The sequence below is a fragment of the Macrobrachium rosenbergii genome, chromosome 44 (genome assembly GCF_040412425.1).
Source record: "Macrobrachium rosenbergii isolate ZJJX-2024 chromosome 44, ASM4041242v1, whole genome shotgun sequence".
NCBI lineage: Eukaryota > Metazoa > Arthropoda > Malacostraca > Decapoda > Palaemonidae > Macrobrachium > Macrobrachium rosenbergii.
Window position 1 is genome coordinate 9,669,637 of NC_089784.1, and position 14,662 is coordinate 9,684,298.

At 35.2% G+C, this 14,662-nt stretch overlaps 1 protein-coding gene across 2 annotated transcripts in view; it reads left to right on the plus strand.

The window, feature by feature from the left end:
- Window positions 1–14,662, plus strand: part of LOC136829324 (ionotropic receptor 25a-like) — a 47,058-nt gene that overhangs the window by 9,507 nt on the left and 22,889 nt on the right. The window contains exons 2-8 of one of the 2 annotated variants that reach the window (XM_067087696.1): window positions 3,530–3,793; window positions 4,349–4,492; window positions 5,968–6,171; window positions 7,230–7,396; window positions 7,615–7,691; window positions 10,569–10,677; window positions 11,430–11,573. In XM_067087696.1, the coding sequence (XP_066943797.1) occupies window positions 3,706–3,793; window positions 4,349–4,492; window positions 5,968–6,171; window positions 7,230–7,396; window positions 7,615–7,691; window positions 10,569–10,677; window positions 11,430–11,573 (933 nt within the window). In that variant the 5' untranslated portion in view covers window positions 3,530–3,705. Of the gene's footprint in view, window positions 1–3,529; window positions 3,794–4,348; window positions 4,493–5,967; window positions 6,172–7,229; window positions 7,397–7,614; window positions 7,692–10,568; window positions 10,682–11,429; window positions 11,574–14,662 lie in introns of those variants that run through there. The other variant, XM_067087697.1, reaches the window with a different exon arrangement.

The window sequence follows — 14,662 nt, forward strand, 5'->3', positions numbered from 1 at the left end:
ACGTTTCAACCCCCATGAGTCATCTTCAGATACAAAAGCTTTTTGACAGCAACTGCTCGAGGTCAATAAAATGTCACGGTAAAGTTACTCGTGATTACAAAAAGCAAGGAAAACAAGCAGTTTATCCATATAAACTACTTAATACAATTGCCAGTAGTGTTTAAATGTACACTGGATAATAGATTCCCAGTCAACGATGGAACTATTCAAAACTACCTTTGTGTAAGCAATGACAATTTGCGTGTTATAATTTTTTTTTTAAATTAAGCAAAACAATTCACATAATTTTATACATGAAATTGGCTCCAAATACAGATTGCTAGGTGCAATAAATGACTAGTGTCACCAAACAACAATAAAAAGTCAGTAACGGGAGTATTATTAAAGCTAAAAAGAATAAAAACATCATTATTGCAAAAATCACATCGGTCGATTGTAGTCCCCATTCCTCGATGTTTCCGAAGAGAAAACACAATTTTTTCCCCATCTTATTTTACAGAAACTCACGCAAAATGGGAGTGGTTTTCAGTTCTAGTTGTGCTTCGCTTCTTTGAGAAATCAGTAATGTAAAAATTATTGCAAACCGAGATTAAAAATATTGATTGTCCGGCTGCATCATATTTGATCAGGAGATTCAATGCTTACAAAATTACATTTTCAGTTACTCACATATTCGCTAAGAAAACAAAATAATGTAAAGTTTAAGAGTGATTGTACATGGCTGTGGTAAAATTGAAAATCTGTAGTACTGGATGTAATCAAAGAATAGATGTTTGAACAGTAAGTGAGGCAAATGCATATCGGTAGTTTATAGTTCGAGAGGCCAAGGAGTGAACGTATGTAGCATAATGCAAACACAAGGAGAAAGAGAGTGAGAGGATAGTTTAGACAATTTTTATCTAGTATATCTTTGGTCAAAACGTCCGGCAGCCAGATTATCCTGTGGAAAAAAAATCGCATCGAACAATGCATCATACCTATGTTTCCTCAGAAGGTGCGTTTTTAGTCTCATGTACTGTACATGGGACCCTCAGCATATGGTAACCAAACGCATGCGTAGATCAAACATTCGTATGCTGTCTTGTACAGTGGCTGTTTTATTATTGTAGTTTAGTTTGTGAATTAGAATGTGAATCTTTCTGTATTAGAAACCAACGAGCAAAAAAATTATCATCATAACTGGTAAATTAAATGATTAATTTATCGCAAACGAAAAATTCTTTTCTCTTGTTTTCGTGTATACCGAATGTGTATAAGAAACAAAAAGTATTTTAATTACTTGAAATTTTAAACATGTCTCTTTGATTATTTTGGCATGAACATCCTGCCCCATCATCATAAAAATTCCAGATTTGTTGTTAGATGAAATAAAGAAAATTTGAGGCAAATACGCTGAATGACAGCCAAATTTTCTTATCTAGATGCAAAATGACCATACGTTAAAATACTTATACAGACATTGTTTGGGGCCTTTATCCAACTTTCTGTTGGAGAATTTGCAACGGAAAAATTCTCCTCTCCACGTCTGTGAAGACGTTGTTTGACACTATTTAAGTTACCAAGTAATCACAGATGTTATACACGTAAAGAACATGCCGTACAAGGCAGTATACGGAGATCAGATCTGCGCATGCGCCTCATGACCACGGAGTAAATTTTCCTACATAACACTTGTAACACGAAACGTCGGTATTCTGTGTCAGGTAAGAAAACCGTAACATACAAGACATCGTTATAGGCATGTTTCCTTCTGAAGTTTTACTTGTATAAAGGGGAATTTTTCATACTGTGATTAAGCGCATGCGCAGATTAATTAAAATTCCTAATGCTCTCGTACAAGATACCCTTTACTTATGGAATCATGAATGGTCACATCAAGTAAAATATGTGGTTGTAATTGATACTTTCTTTTCTATTAAGTCTCAATGTTCGTATGATTGTTTTGATGGCATAGTAATTTTTCATGTAATAAAAAAATGTATTCTATGGTCATTATATGCATTTATTTAAAATATCTTCATTTAATATAACGATAGATTTTTATGTTTGAGGATTATGAGGCTAATATCATCTTAAGTAATCAAAACATATTTTGTTTGAAAAACTTATTTTTATGAGTAGAAGGGAGCTTTTCTTGCATGTTATCTAATAAATGAGACATTAATTTTTTTTATTTTACTTTGGTTTTAAATTGAAAGCTTTGCATTCAGTGAGGTCTTAACCTGAATTATTTGTTAAGTAAAGGATAATAAAGACAGTATACATTTTATTTACTATATGCTAAATTTCTGTTAAGTAAAACTTCATACTGCCAAAGGAAGCTTAGGCCTACTTTTGCTGTCTTATACGACATGATTTTTTCTTTTTTTCACATTGACTATATATGTGGCAGGCACCAACAAGCTAAATTTAGGTCCTTCCCCTTCCCCCTCCCTCCTTCCCCCTTCCCGATTCCCTGCATCAATACAGTAATAGGTGGCCGGACAAGACGAGATGAGTTCGAACATGGCCAGTTTGACTAGACAACCGGAGTTGTATTGAAACTGTAGACGATCTTCCACATCAGTTTTATTGTTTATTTGCAAGGAAGACAGTTCCCGAACCATAAATGTAATTATGAGATATATTATGTTTCGTAAAGACCACTCCCTTTGACTTACAGCTGCAAATGGTAACGTTGTTAGTGAGAACCAATACATTTAACAACAGGGTTGTGGCCACCCATCAGGTGACTGTCGTTTGCCTAAGCATTTAATCTTTCGCTTGAAGCTGCTGTATATTTATTCACTGCACCAGCAGATTCTCAAAAAGTGAAATTGAGCATTATGAGTTCTAATAATTGCGTGGAGAGGTTACCACAGTGAAAGCCTGACACATTCCCCAGATCGCCTGTGCAGGTAACCCAACTTATAAATCAGTGCTATAAGAGACCTGCAACGTATCTTAGGCGTCTGATTCAAGTGAAGACGTTGTATAATTAAACCCTAAGACTCTATATCGTTCAAGAATAATTATGTTAAATCAAAAATTCCCAATCGATATAAGGAAATGAGTCAACAAAATGATCAAACCTTTTTTTTTTAATTCTCCAGTAACGTGAATACTATACGAACAGGGGAAAAACTAAAGAATAATTCGTTCTTCGAGATATTTGAATTACTGGACTGGGACCTTTAAATGCCACTCGTCGTCGATAGAATGCGAGCTTTGCCCTTACTGTTTTTTTCATATTGATTTAGGTCATTGTGTGTTTGGAGATACTACTTTTGGATATATATATATATATATATATATATATATATATATATATATATATATATATATATATATATATATATATATATATATATATATATACATACATACATATAATGCGTATATGCACATATTTTTTGACTCGTAGCGCAATTGTGGAAACCAGTGCAAACTCCAAATTCATATTTTCACTGCTATTCCCATATTTGAATAAAGCAAGTTTGTCATCAAATTGCCTGAAATACAGCTTCGATCCTCCACTTCTTTGTTACAGTGATGTGGCACTTTCGTCGTCCATCTCATGAAGTTATGAAGACTGTGTGTCAGTCAGCGCTGTGAACACTTCTCGAGATTGTGCTGCGACGTACGAGACCCGATTGTCAAAGGAGACGGAAGAAGAGACAGAGATCAACTGCTTTTCACGAAATTTCAACCGCAGCAAATAACAAAATGGATTGCACCAAGCACTTCACTCTCTTCCATTCAGTATCTCTGTTATTACTTCTTGCTCCTGCTGTGCTGTCCCAGATAAATATAGGTGAGGAGATGGTTTTTTTTTTCCGATTCAGGCTATTCTGACCTTCGGTAGCTAGGCCTAAGGTTGAGATTTCCATAGGAAATGATGAAAACAAGACAGTCAGCATTTGAAATATGATAGAATAACTACATTTGAAAAACCTCATTTGCTGCCTAAAGTACTAATGCTACAACACAAAATAATAATTATTATTATTAAATTTTCCACTGAAGTTTGTTATTATTATTATTATTATTATTATTATTATTATTATTATTATTATTATTATTATTGGTTTTGTTAAACAAAATGGCAGTTTCAACAGCATTTATTTTATATAGTAAACGCTCATGAATATCGGTCAATTGTTTTTCTTGCGCTGGAATTCCAGCAATTGACAAGAAAATATCGATTGAAAAGACGAATTGAGCGTTTACTATGTAAAATAAATGCTGTTGAAACTGCCATTTTGTTTAACAAAACCCGAATTAAAGAAGGTCTTTTTCTTAATTTTATTATTATTATTATTATTATTATTATTATTATTATTATTGATATTTTTTATTTTCCCTCAAGTGACCGTCATAGATGCCTCGCTGCAGGAAGGTGCCGGCTGGGTGCAGCAGTCTGTGTCCAACGCCCAAAAGAAAACGGGCCTCTCCCTGAAACAGAGTCTTGTCTCACTGTCCCTCGAGGATGAAGAGGCCAGCGAAGGCCAGTGTAAGTTCCTTGTTGTCTTTTTTTTCTTTTCTTTATTGATAAATGTCTGTATTCCGCTCTTTATCCCTTCTCTTCGCTGTGTTATTTGCTTTACTTATTGACGCATATACATTCTGTTCGGTGTGAATTTTCCATCTCGTTTTCTGTAATAGAAAACTATTGTGCGGGCTTTGTCCGTCCGTCCGCCCTCAGATCTTAAAAACTACTGAGGCTAGAGGGCTCCAAATTGGTATTTTGATCATCCGCTCTCCATTCATCAATCATACCAAATTGCAGCCCTCTAGCCTCAGTAGTTTTGATTTTATTTAAGGTTAAAGTTAGCCATAATCTTGCATCTGGCAACGATATAGGACAGGTCACTACCGGGCCGTGGTTAAAGTTTCATGGGCCGAAGCTCATACAGCATTATATACTGAGACCACCAAAGATAGATCTATTTTCGGTGGCCTTGATTATACGATGTACAGAAAACTCGATTGCGCCGAAGAAACTTCGGCCTATTTTTTACTTGTTTTATATAGTATGTGTAAGGATAATGAGTATTAATTAATGCGTTAATTAAGAGAAACCCAGTCTCATCGGAGAACTAAGTGAAGGCATTATTTTGTTCAGTAAAAAGTGGTTCTTTATGCTGCTGTTTGATTTATCAGATGTTTTTGGAATCTATTTGCCAAAATCCTCCAGTTTTATTCTCGCATTTTCTCGGGTAATGTTCACTTCCTTGAAAGAATAATCGGGTTGAGGAATGCGGACGGTGTTAAAGAATTTTTACATATTTAGTTCTTTTTACTTTTTGTACTAATCATCAGAGTAATATTTTCCTCCGATACCTGTTGACTTGCATGTTCCAGAAACTGTGCTTATTTGGCAATTTGTGAACCGTATTAGAGCACAGATGAAACTAAAGCCATTATCAACTAATTTTCAGGAAATTTATGAAGGAAAAATTTGAATAACCGTAGCACAATTGATATAAACAATTAGGAACTATTCTATCAACAACAAACTTGTAACCATAGAAACCGCGAAGAAATTCTACATAGGTATGTCAAGTTTTTTCTTAACAAATATTTGAGTTTTACTATTTTTTTCCGGTAATTCCTTTTACTTGTCTTACGTCTAAGAAGGGACATCTTTTACGTGTCTTACGTCTAAGGATAGACACCTTTTACGTGTCTTACGTCTAAGAATAGACACCTTTTACGTGTCATACGTCTAAGAATAGACACCTTTTACGTGTCATACGTCTTAGAGTAGACACCTTTTACGTGTCATACTTCTAAGAATAGACACCTTTTACGTGTCTTCATGGTTAACAGGTTAATGTTTCTTTCCAATCTCACTGGGTGGTTTGCAATTTAAATATTCCTTTTACTTACTCAGTGAACAATTTAACGCTCATTTTTCAGCATAATCTCATTGATTCGACTTATTTTCATTTGTTGTTTCCGTGAGTAAACATAGCGTATTTACAGTCTGTTCTGCCCTCTACAACGGGGCGGCTGTGGTGCTGGACTTAGCTGCTGGAGGCTGGATGTATGGCCGTGACCACGCGGCAGCCCACGGCGTTCCTTACGTGAGGGTGCAGATCTCCAACTACCAATGGATGTCGGCCGTCGATGCCTTCCTTCAGAGTCGCAATGCCACGGATGCAGCGCTCATCTTCGGCTCTGAAGACCGTGAGTGATAGAATACTCTATAACAATGCGAAAAATTTGAAGGGAGCTGATCCTCTTTCAGACGTGTTCTGTTGAAAAGAATGGAAGCATTAGGTGAATTGATTCTATACAAGGTCTTTTCAATTCTTCCTATTATTCTCTTTTCTTCCAGGCTGATATCTGCTAAGAGCTGGCCAATGTACATCATCTGGAGAAGAGGAACGCTAGAATAAAAAGTGACTAAATTCAGAACTAATGCCTTTCCTTTTATCCAGATTATGTGCATTGGCCAGCTGTTAGCAGATAGCAGCCTTGAAGAAAAGAGTAACAGGAAGGATTGAAAAGACCTGGTATAGAATCATTATTTCACTGATGCTGCCATTCTCTTCTTTTCTTCAGAACAATACGAAATATTGAAACGTTTTGTTTGTGTGTCTTCACTCGTTATTTGCTTTGTGTTGTATTTTTTCCAGACAACCACCCGTTTCCATGGAATTAAAACGATTTCTTTTCCAATTAATAAAGAGTTTCTTGTACAACTTTGATCCGACAACCGCGCACTGAGGGATTTCTGACCTGATCTTAGAAGGAATACTAGCACTAGCAAGTTGCTAATTCCTCCTGAATACAGTGTTTCGAAATAGGAATGGTCTTGGTACTTTGTCTATTTTCTGTTGTCTCTGCACGGTCAAGGAACAACATATATCGTAAAAATTTAACCATTTACACCTTTTTAAATCAGTAGATCAGGTTTATATATGCCATGACTGATATTCATATTCTTACGAAAGCTTTCTTGTATAAAACTAGATTCAGAGATGTTTCTTTCCAGTGCATTAGTAAACCTATATTTTAACTTCTAGTAATTTTTTTGTATTATTTTTTTACTAATGAATATGTGGGTGTGAAGAAGTCCATTAAGACCGGAAATTTTGAGATAAAGAAACTCACACGATACTTAATACGAAATCCTTATATTAAGTGATTATATTCAGGTTTTAAAATCATTTTGTGAATACTTTCCAGTCGGACTGAAATCCAGTTTTATCCCTTAGTTTTATCACTTACCCTCCTTGCAGAGTTGGACCAAGCCCTGTATTACCTGGTGGAGGGGTCCGTCATCCGCGTGATCGTCCTTCATGGCATTGAAACCAACAGCACAGAGACCCTGAGGAAAATGCGACCCGCCCCCTCCTATTACGTCATCATCGGCACTACCAGTGAACTCAATATACTCTTCAACAAAGTGAGCGGGAAATGTCGTCTAGCCTCTGTTTCTTGGTCTTTGATTGGGGTTCAGTAAAGTAAAATGTACAGTATTCTCGTATTATTCATAATGTTTTAGTAGAAAGTTTGTTTTCCCCATTTCTTCAGTTTTTGGTACCTTCTTCCCTTTATATAAACCAGTGTCTTACGTCTCATTTCTCTTAATCATTTGTTATTATTATGCTATTTTTTTTGTAGGCTCTGAATAACCAGTTGGTATCCAGAGATTCCAGATGGACCTTAGTAGCTACTGATGTCAAACCAGGTGTGCTCGAGTAAGTACCAGTTATTGTGTATTTTTTATGCCCTCAGTTTAGCCTTCAGGGGCAATCAAGTAATTGACTTCTCTGTCCGTCTGTCTGTTGTGCACCTCTATATTTCTCCCTGTCCATGAACGTTAAAGTTTATTAAAGCACTGTCATTTGAATATCTTTGAATTCGAAGACTTGACATTTCACGTACATCATCTGTGGGTGATGGAGATTCATCTGTTATGTGATCGATCCATAGGGTAGTGTCTTACCTAGCAGTCAAACGTTGAATAGGAATACAGTAATCGCCATAGCTTTTGAATGATACGAGATAGAGATTTCATATTTGTCTTGCATTCTCCTGATTGATGCCAATGTCAAGGTCACAGTTAGAGGTCAAAGGTCAAATAGGAATGTAACCTTAGCAGTTAACCTTCAGCTATAAGGCAGACACTCAAAATTTGGCGTGTACAGTAAAACTTCACTTCTGGAGCAAATTTACGAGTGGAGGTCGAGGTTGTACCTAAAGGCCAAATGTCAAGTAGGAATTAGCCTCTGTCCCCAGTAGGTGGGTAGTACCGTCAGTGCGCCTTACGTTGCGCGATGTAGGCTGCTGCAAGCCTTTCATTCCTGTTACTGTACTTCGATTAATGTTCTCTTTCTTCCATTTTCCTATCCACCCTCTCTTAACAATTGTTTTTAGTGAAACTGCGAGGTTTTCCTTCTGTTACACATTTAAAACCTTTTTACTCTTGATTTCCTTTCAGCGCTGAACGACCTCATATATATATATATATATATATATATATATATATATATATATATATATATATATATATATATATATATATATATATATATATATATACACATACGGAATCTGGTAGTCACTTTCGACAGAAATGTTTGTATTTGCAATAGTCACCATGGCCTCTTGATTTCATTCACCTCTTAAATATGCTTATTACTCAAAGCCTCGTATCTAGAAGGGGAAAATTCAAGTAACTGTAACTATCGTGGTGGGATTCGAATCCACAAGTCTGGAGGTTATGGTGACATATATATATATATATATATATATATATATATATATATATATATATATATATATATATATATATATATATATTTATATATATATATACTGTGTGTATATATATATATATAGATTTCTGTATATTATATAGTAGATAGATATTATTTAGTGATAGATACGTGTGCGTGTGTGTTTGAGTAAGGGCATGTTCTCTGAAAATACGACCTGTCCGAAATGCAAAAATCCATCACTACTCTTAATTCGACGAATAACCAGTCGATTATCTGACACCTGTGACTGTGCTATCAGGGCACATGGACACTCATTTATGTCCATAATAGCTGTGAGGGAACGGTGACTGTTTGATTGCCCACACTGGAGGTAGGTGGAGGAAAGCGTGAGTTTGGGGACACATGACGGTAACTTACTCGTCTTGCTTACGTAATATCTTATGAGGTGGATATGAATGCAGGAGTAATGAGTGGATTCAGAAGGCAGTGGAAGGATAATGAAGACACGAATAGGGTAAAAGAAGGGAGACTTTGAGTCATGTGAGTATGATAATAGTAAAATGATGTGGATATAACAGGCGAAGTATTAGACAGTAAATGGGAATTGTACTAAAATTTCTGGTGCTTAGTTAACAACTTAGGTACGCATTAAATATTAAGAGTTAATAATAGTGCTTCATTTTTTTCAGTTTCCTTAAAAAAAAACAATAGAATTTAATGATTTATAAAGCGTCAACTTTCGTTTTAAGGAAGTAGTGATGCGTTCATTGTCCAACCCAAATGTAGGGCGTTTTGATTAGATAAGAGTCTTTTAATTGACAGTCTCCCTCTGTCGCACGATGGCTCAGCCAGCAAACAATAGCCCCTGCGTACCTTTTGTTTTATTCACGAAGATGTTCTGACGCACCAGATCGATGCAAGACGGGGAGGTGTGCGCTAAGAATTGGACTCTTTGACTGCTGTTTGTCACCGGGGGCTGTAAACCTTCCATAAATTTGCCAAGTCATTTGCTGTTTGAAGACTGTCGAAGTCACCACGCGTCCAAGAGTTTAGATTTCATTTACACACACACACACACACACATACACACATATATATATACATATAAATATGCATGTGTATGTGCATATGTATGTATGTAGAGAGAGAGAGAGTTTGATTGATGGATATACAGTTTCATTCATTTTTAATATTTTTACTCTTCCCCTGTGCAGAGAGTGGCTGTAATTTGAATAGCGAGACATTTGAAACAATTACGCATTTAGTTGATAGATTTTGCCAATTCTATTTCCTTTGTAAGAGTAGTGTAACTGAATGCGCTTTTTAGCACATTCGAAAACTTATTCCCATTAATACCGACCCCTTTTTTTTTGTAAGTATAAGTTCAGAATTTCTTTTACAATTACAGTTTTACATTGAAAAATAATTTTTATCTAATATTTGATTTTCAGTCGCTGGAGATGTTTTGACATTTTTACATTAAAATTTGTTTTTTGCATTCAGTACTCTTTAGAGGATAATGTCGTCCTACTATTGTAGCCAGAATATTATTTTGCGTGTAATTTTTTATTTGCTCTTGGAGAAAATATATACGATTTTAATGTTTACAATATTCTTCCCTAAATGTTTCTATTTTTCGAAGTATGTTTACCTCACATTTCTCCATTCAGAACCTTGTGTTTCGTCTCAGCTGTGGTTTTGCATCAAGAAAAAATCTTCACATTTATATCGTTTTCAACATTCTCCCCTCTTTATATAGTCTGGTTGCTTTGCAGTTTTACATTGAGAACTGTTTTTTTATGAAAATATCTTCACATTCATAACAATTACAATATTTTCCCCATTTTCTTTCAGCCTGAGTTTGGTGACCGGTACAACGGCTGTAACGGTAATTGCGCCAACAGAAAAAGTGTGCTGTACGGTCCGCGATGTGCCTCTGGACTGCGCGTGTTCTACTTTAAATGCAAGTATCTACTACCTTTTAATTGACTGTCGTCAATGAACTTCCTAATTATTAGATGTACTATCTTACTTGCATTCTATGCCTTTTACTGGAATGAAAACACTTCATTGATATTGAGCTTCTTATTTCTTGTTTGGAAGTTTTCACAAAAATATGTCATGAGAGCAAAATGTATTCGTAATTATCCAGATATCTTTACTTTATTATTGTAAAAAACCCTATATTTTTTGGTAGAGGGACAACGCATGTCTTGTGGAAATCTGATGCTGGGTGCATCTTTTCGTCCCATGAAGTCAAAATTAATGGAAAAAAAAAAAAACACACTTTCATGGATTTTCTTTTTATTCTGCTAAGAATTTACCTTTTTACCCCAAGTAGCATTTAGATGGAAGGACCACAAAGAAATCCTCCGTAAGGATCTCACTAGACTCTGTCAAGCATTTAAAAAATTTTTATATATACACTGTGCCTGGTATTTATACGCTCGGAATGACTAATTGTTGCGTGCTTTCTAAAGTTTCTTTTTATTTAACAAACTTTATACCTTCAGTCAAAGGATTAGCGATTAAGATTCTGAGACGAATCATCATTATTTAAAATTGATTTCGTGTCCCCCTTTTGAACTTTTAAATATCTGTATGCACGTCCAAAGTAGTGATTCTTTATGTTCTTCATGTTGTAAAATCTCGGGATATAAATTACATCGTCTATCCGATGAACATTCCAAGACTTTTTCATTTTTTTTCTTGAAGATTGCGAAACAGTTGGTCGAGGTGTCCATGACCAGACTGGCGCAAGCTTTGAAGGCTTCTGGTGCAAAGGACATTTCGGGGACGTGCAATCAGGCCCCATCGACGCCACCGGCAACTGACGCTTTCTACAGCGCTTTGCGACAAGTAAGTTGACCGGGTTTAGCGAGGGACAACATCTGTTGCATTTTTTGTATGCACACCACACACACACACATATATACATACATACATACATACATATATACATATATATACATACATATATATATATATATATATATATATATATATATATATATATAGGCAGTCCCCGGGTTACGACGGGCTTGCCTTACGACGTTGTTAGTTTACGACACTCTTCAAATATATTAATCAAAAATTGTTTCCCGGGTTACAAGGCATGTTCCGGTTTACGACACTGAAACGACGAAAGAAATATGGCTCCAAAACAGCCGAATGGTCAAAATTTGGAGGTTTTTTGGTGAAAAACTCAATACCGAAAGGATTAAAAGTAACCTTTTCTTACGTCCTTTATCCAGATCTGAACAAAATCCAGAAATCCAGACATAATTATGAATTTCTGCATTATCCTGCTAAACAAACGAAAAAGCACAACGTCCTTACACAAATGAAGAGACAGCGAAGCTGAGGAATCCATTGTTGGATCGCCACATATTCGCTTTAGCAAAATATACAGTAGTCTCTCTCTGATTTATGTTTTACCTGTAGGGATGTTCGGATATTTAGTAAGCTGGACCTCTGTGTTGAGCTACCTAGTAAATTGAACTATTCACTGGAACTTTCCGTAAGTGCGATCTCACTAAGTTTTTAGTTTTCTCAAGGATATCACTAGTGCAAGTTCGTTGATTATCGGTGTCAGTGTTACATGAACGTATTGGCGTTTTATAACTCTGTAACAGCATGTACAAGTGAATGAGTTGGATCATTGTATGACTAATTTGCTTAATTATTGACTGGTAAATGTAGTTTGAGAATTAAAATAATGAAACTTTTAGTATGGAACAAAATCGTTTGAAAGATATTTTCGACTCTCTAGGTTAACGCTTGATTTACTTGTAGACAAATATTTCTGATTAAGAGGGGACACTGGTTGTCTCATTCCAGTGTATCATAACCAATAAACAATACATAATTATGTGTCCGACGTAGCAGGCGATAGTGAAAACCATTTTTGTCCTTAAAACAGACTAAATGACATAAAGGAATGACTAAAGATGCGAGTATATTGTCTTAATTGATTTTCACTGTGTCAAGATAGTTTTTATTGACTTTGTGTATGACTCTTCCAAGTAGTGCAGTGCCTTAGCGTGCTGTTCTGACTGAGTATAAAAAGCAATTAGTGTAGTTCTTTTCATTTCTGACTGCCATTATTTTTCAGTAGGAGAACTGAATAGCGTTGAGGAGAAAAGCTACTGAAATGTTAATTCAGTCTCAATATATTTATAAGACTTTTTAGAACCATGAACCTTATTTTTTCCCTGAAGTCATTTCCACCGGCGGATTTGTCATCATGTTGGTTCTAGATAACGTCGCGTTAGTTCCCGTCACTGGGAAAATAATGAAGACTTCGTCCAAACAAAATAAATACATAACAAGACATGGCTAGTCTTATATGGCGTGACTGCGACTGTCAGTGGTTAGTCTTACATGACGTGACTGAGACTGGCACTGGTACTGTGCAACCAGATATTTATCTTTTTCCTTACGCATACAGTGAGACATTTTAAGGAAATGTATGGAAGTTGTAAAAGTGTAATAGATGGCAATGGAATTTCTGACAGTAAGGAAAGAGCTACTGTATGGCTCTCACGGTAGTAGGAAATGACTGCGAAGGTGGCATTCGTCAGACAGGTCTTCTCAGCAGAAAGGCTATACTACTAATTGACCTGGTAACAGGGTAGAGTAATAATTATTTCACTCTATACACTTTTAAGTTACCAGTTATCAATGAGAAGCTGAATCAGTTATCTTAAAAATTGTTGTGGCTGAAGTCACTCATATTTAGCTGTCAAAGAATGAATCAGATACTTTAGTAACGGCAATAGTTCTTTTCCTCCAAAAGGAGGTGATTTTAGAAGAGAAGAGAGCAGTCTTTTCTACACTTATCCCCTAAATTTATACATACTTTCCCGTTCGCTACAGTATTGTATACGCTTTTGTACTTCCTGGGTATCTGGGCACTTTTGTACTGACAATTCATCTGTCACATCAGTTCAGCATTTTTCAGTCTCTCTCTTCATTTCCTCGTCCCAAGTCTCCGAATTATACCCCTTTTCACAACCTTTTACGATCCCATTCTTACTACATGACCAAGCAATCTCAAAGAACTTTTCATTACGTTTTTCCTCCTTCCAACTGTTCTAAACCATTTACAAGCAGTTCATTTCATAACAGCTTCAATCAAATTCAACAAATTAGATTTCTTGCTTAACACATGCCTTATAAACAGTTCTTCTATTAACAAATTTCAATATTATTCAAGGAACAAATTAAACGACATTCGTAGCAAGAATGTTTGTGTATAAAAACTCAGCGTCATGTGATAAAAATTTATTCATACAAATATATATATATTGTTTATATATATTGAGCGAATCGGATATTAAATATGTTTGTATATATAATGTTATATATATATAAATATATATATATATCATATAATAAAAATATATATATATATATATATATATATATATATATATATATATATATATATATATATATATATATATATATATATATATATATATATATATGGGGCTGTCAACGTGATTACTTAACATCTTCCACATTTATTAAGGAGGAATGGCTCAAATTATTCCATATTTCTGTTAGTTTTTATAATTATCTAATTCTGAAATTAATTATGTTTATGGTTTGATGGTAAACAGATTACTAACCTGAATATCGACAGTGATAATAAATTAAGCAAATGTGCACAGCATACTGAAAATGTATGCGCGCAAACTTACATATCAGGTTAGTAATTTGTTTACCATCAAGCCATAAAAAAATTAATTCCATAATTAGATGATTATAGAAAACGAACAGAAATAAGGAATAATTTAAGCCGTTCCTCCTTGATAAGTAAGGAAGCTATTAAGTAATCACGTCGGACAGCCCCGTAAGTGAGAAACATCACTGTCAAAGGAAATTAGTATTGATTCGTTGAGGGTTTCTCGGCCAAAGTAAGTGTGTTGCATCCATCATTG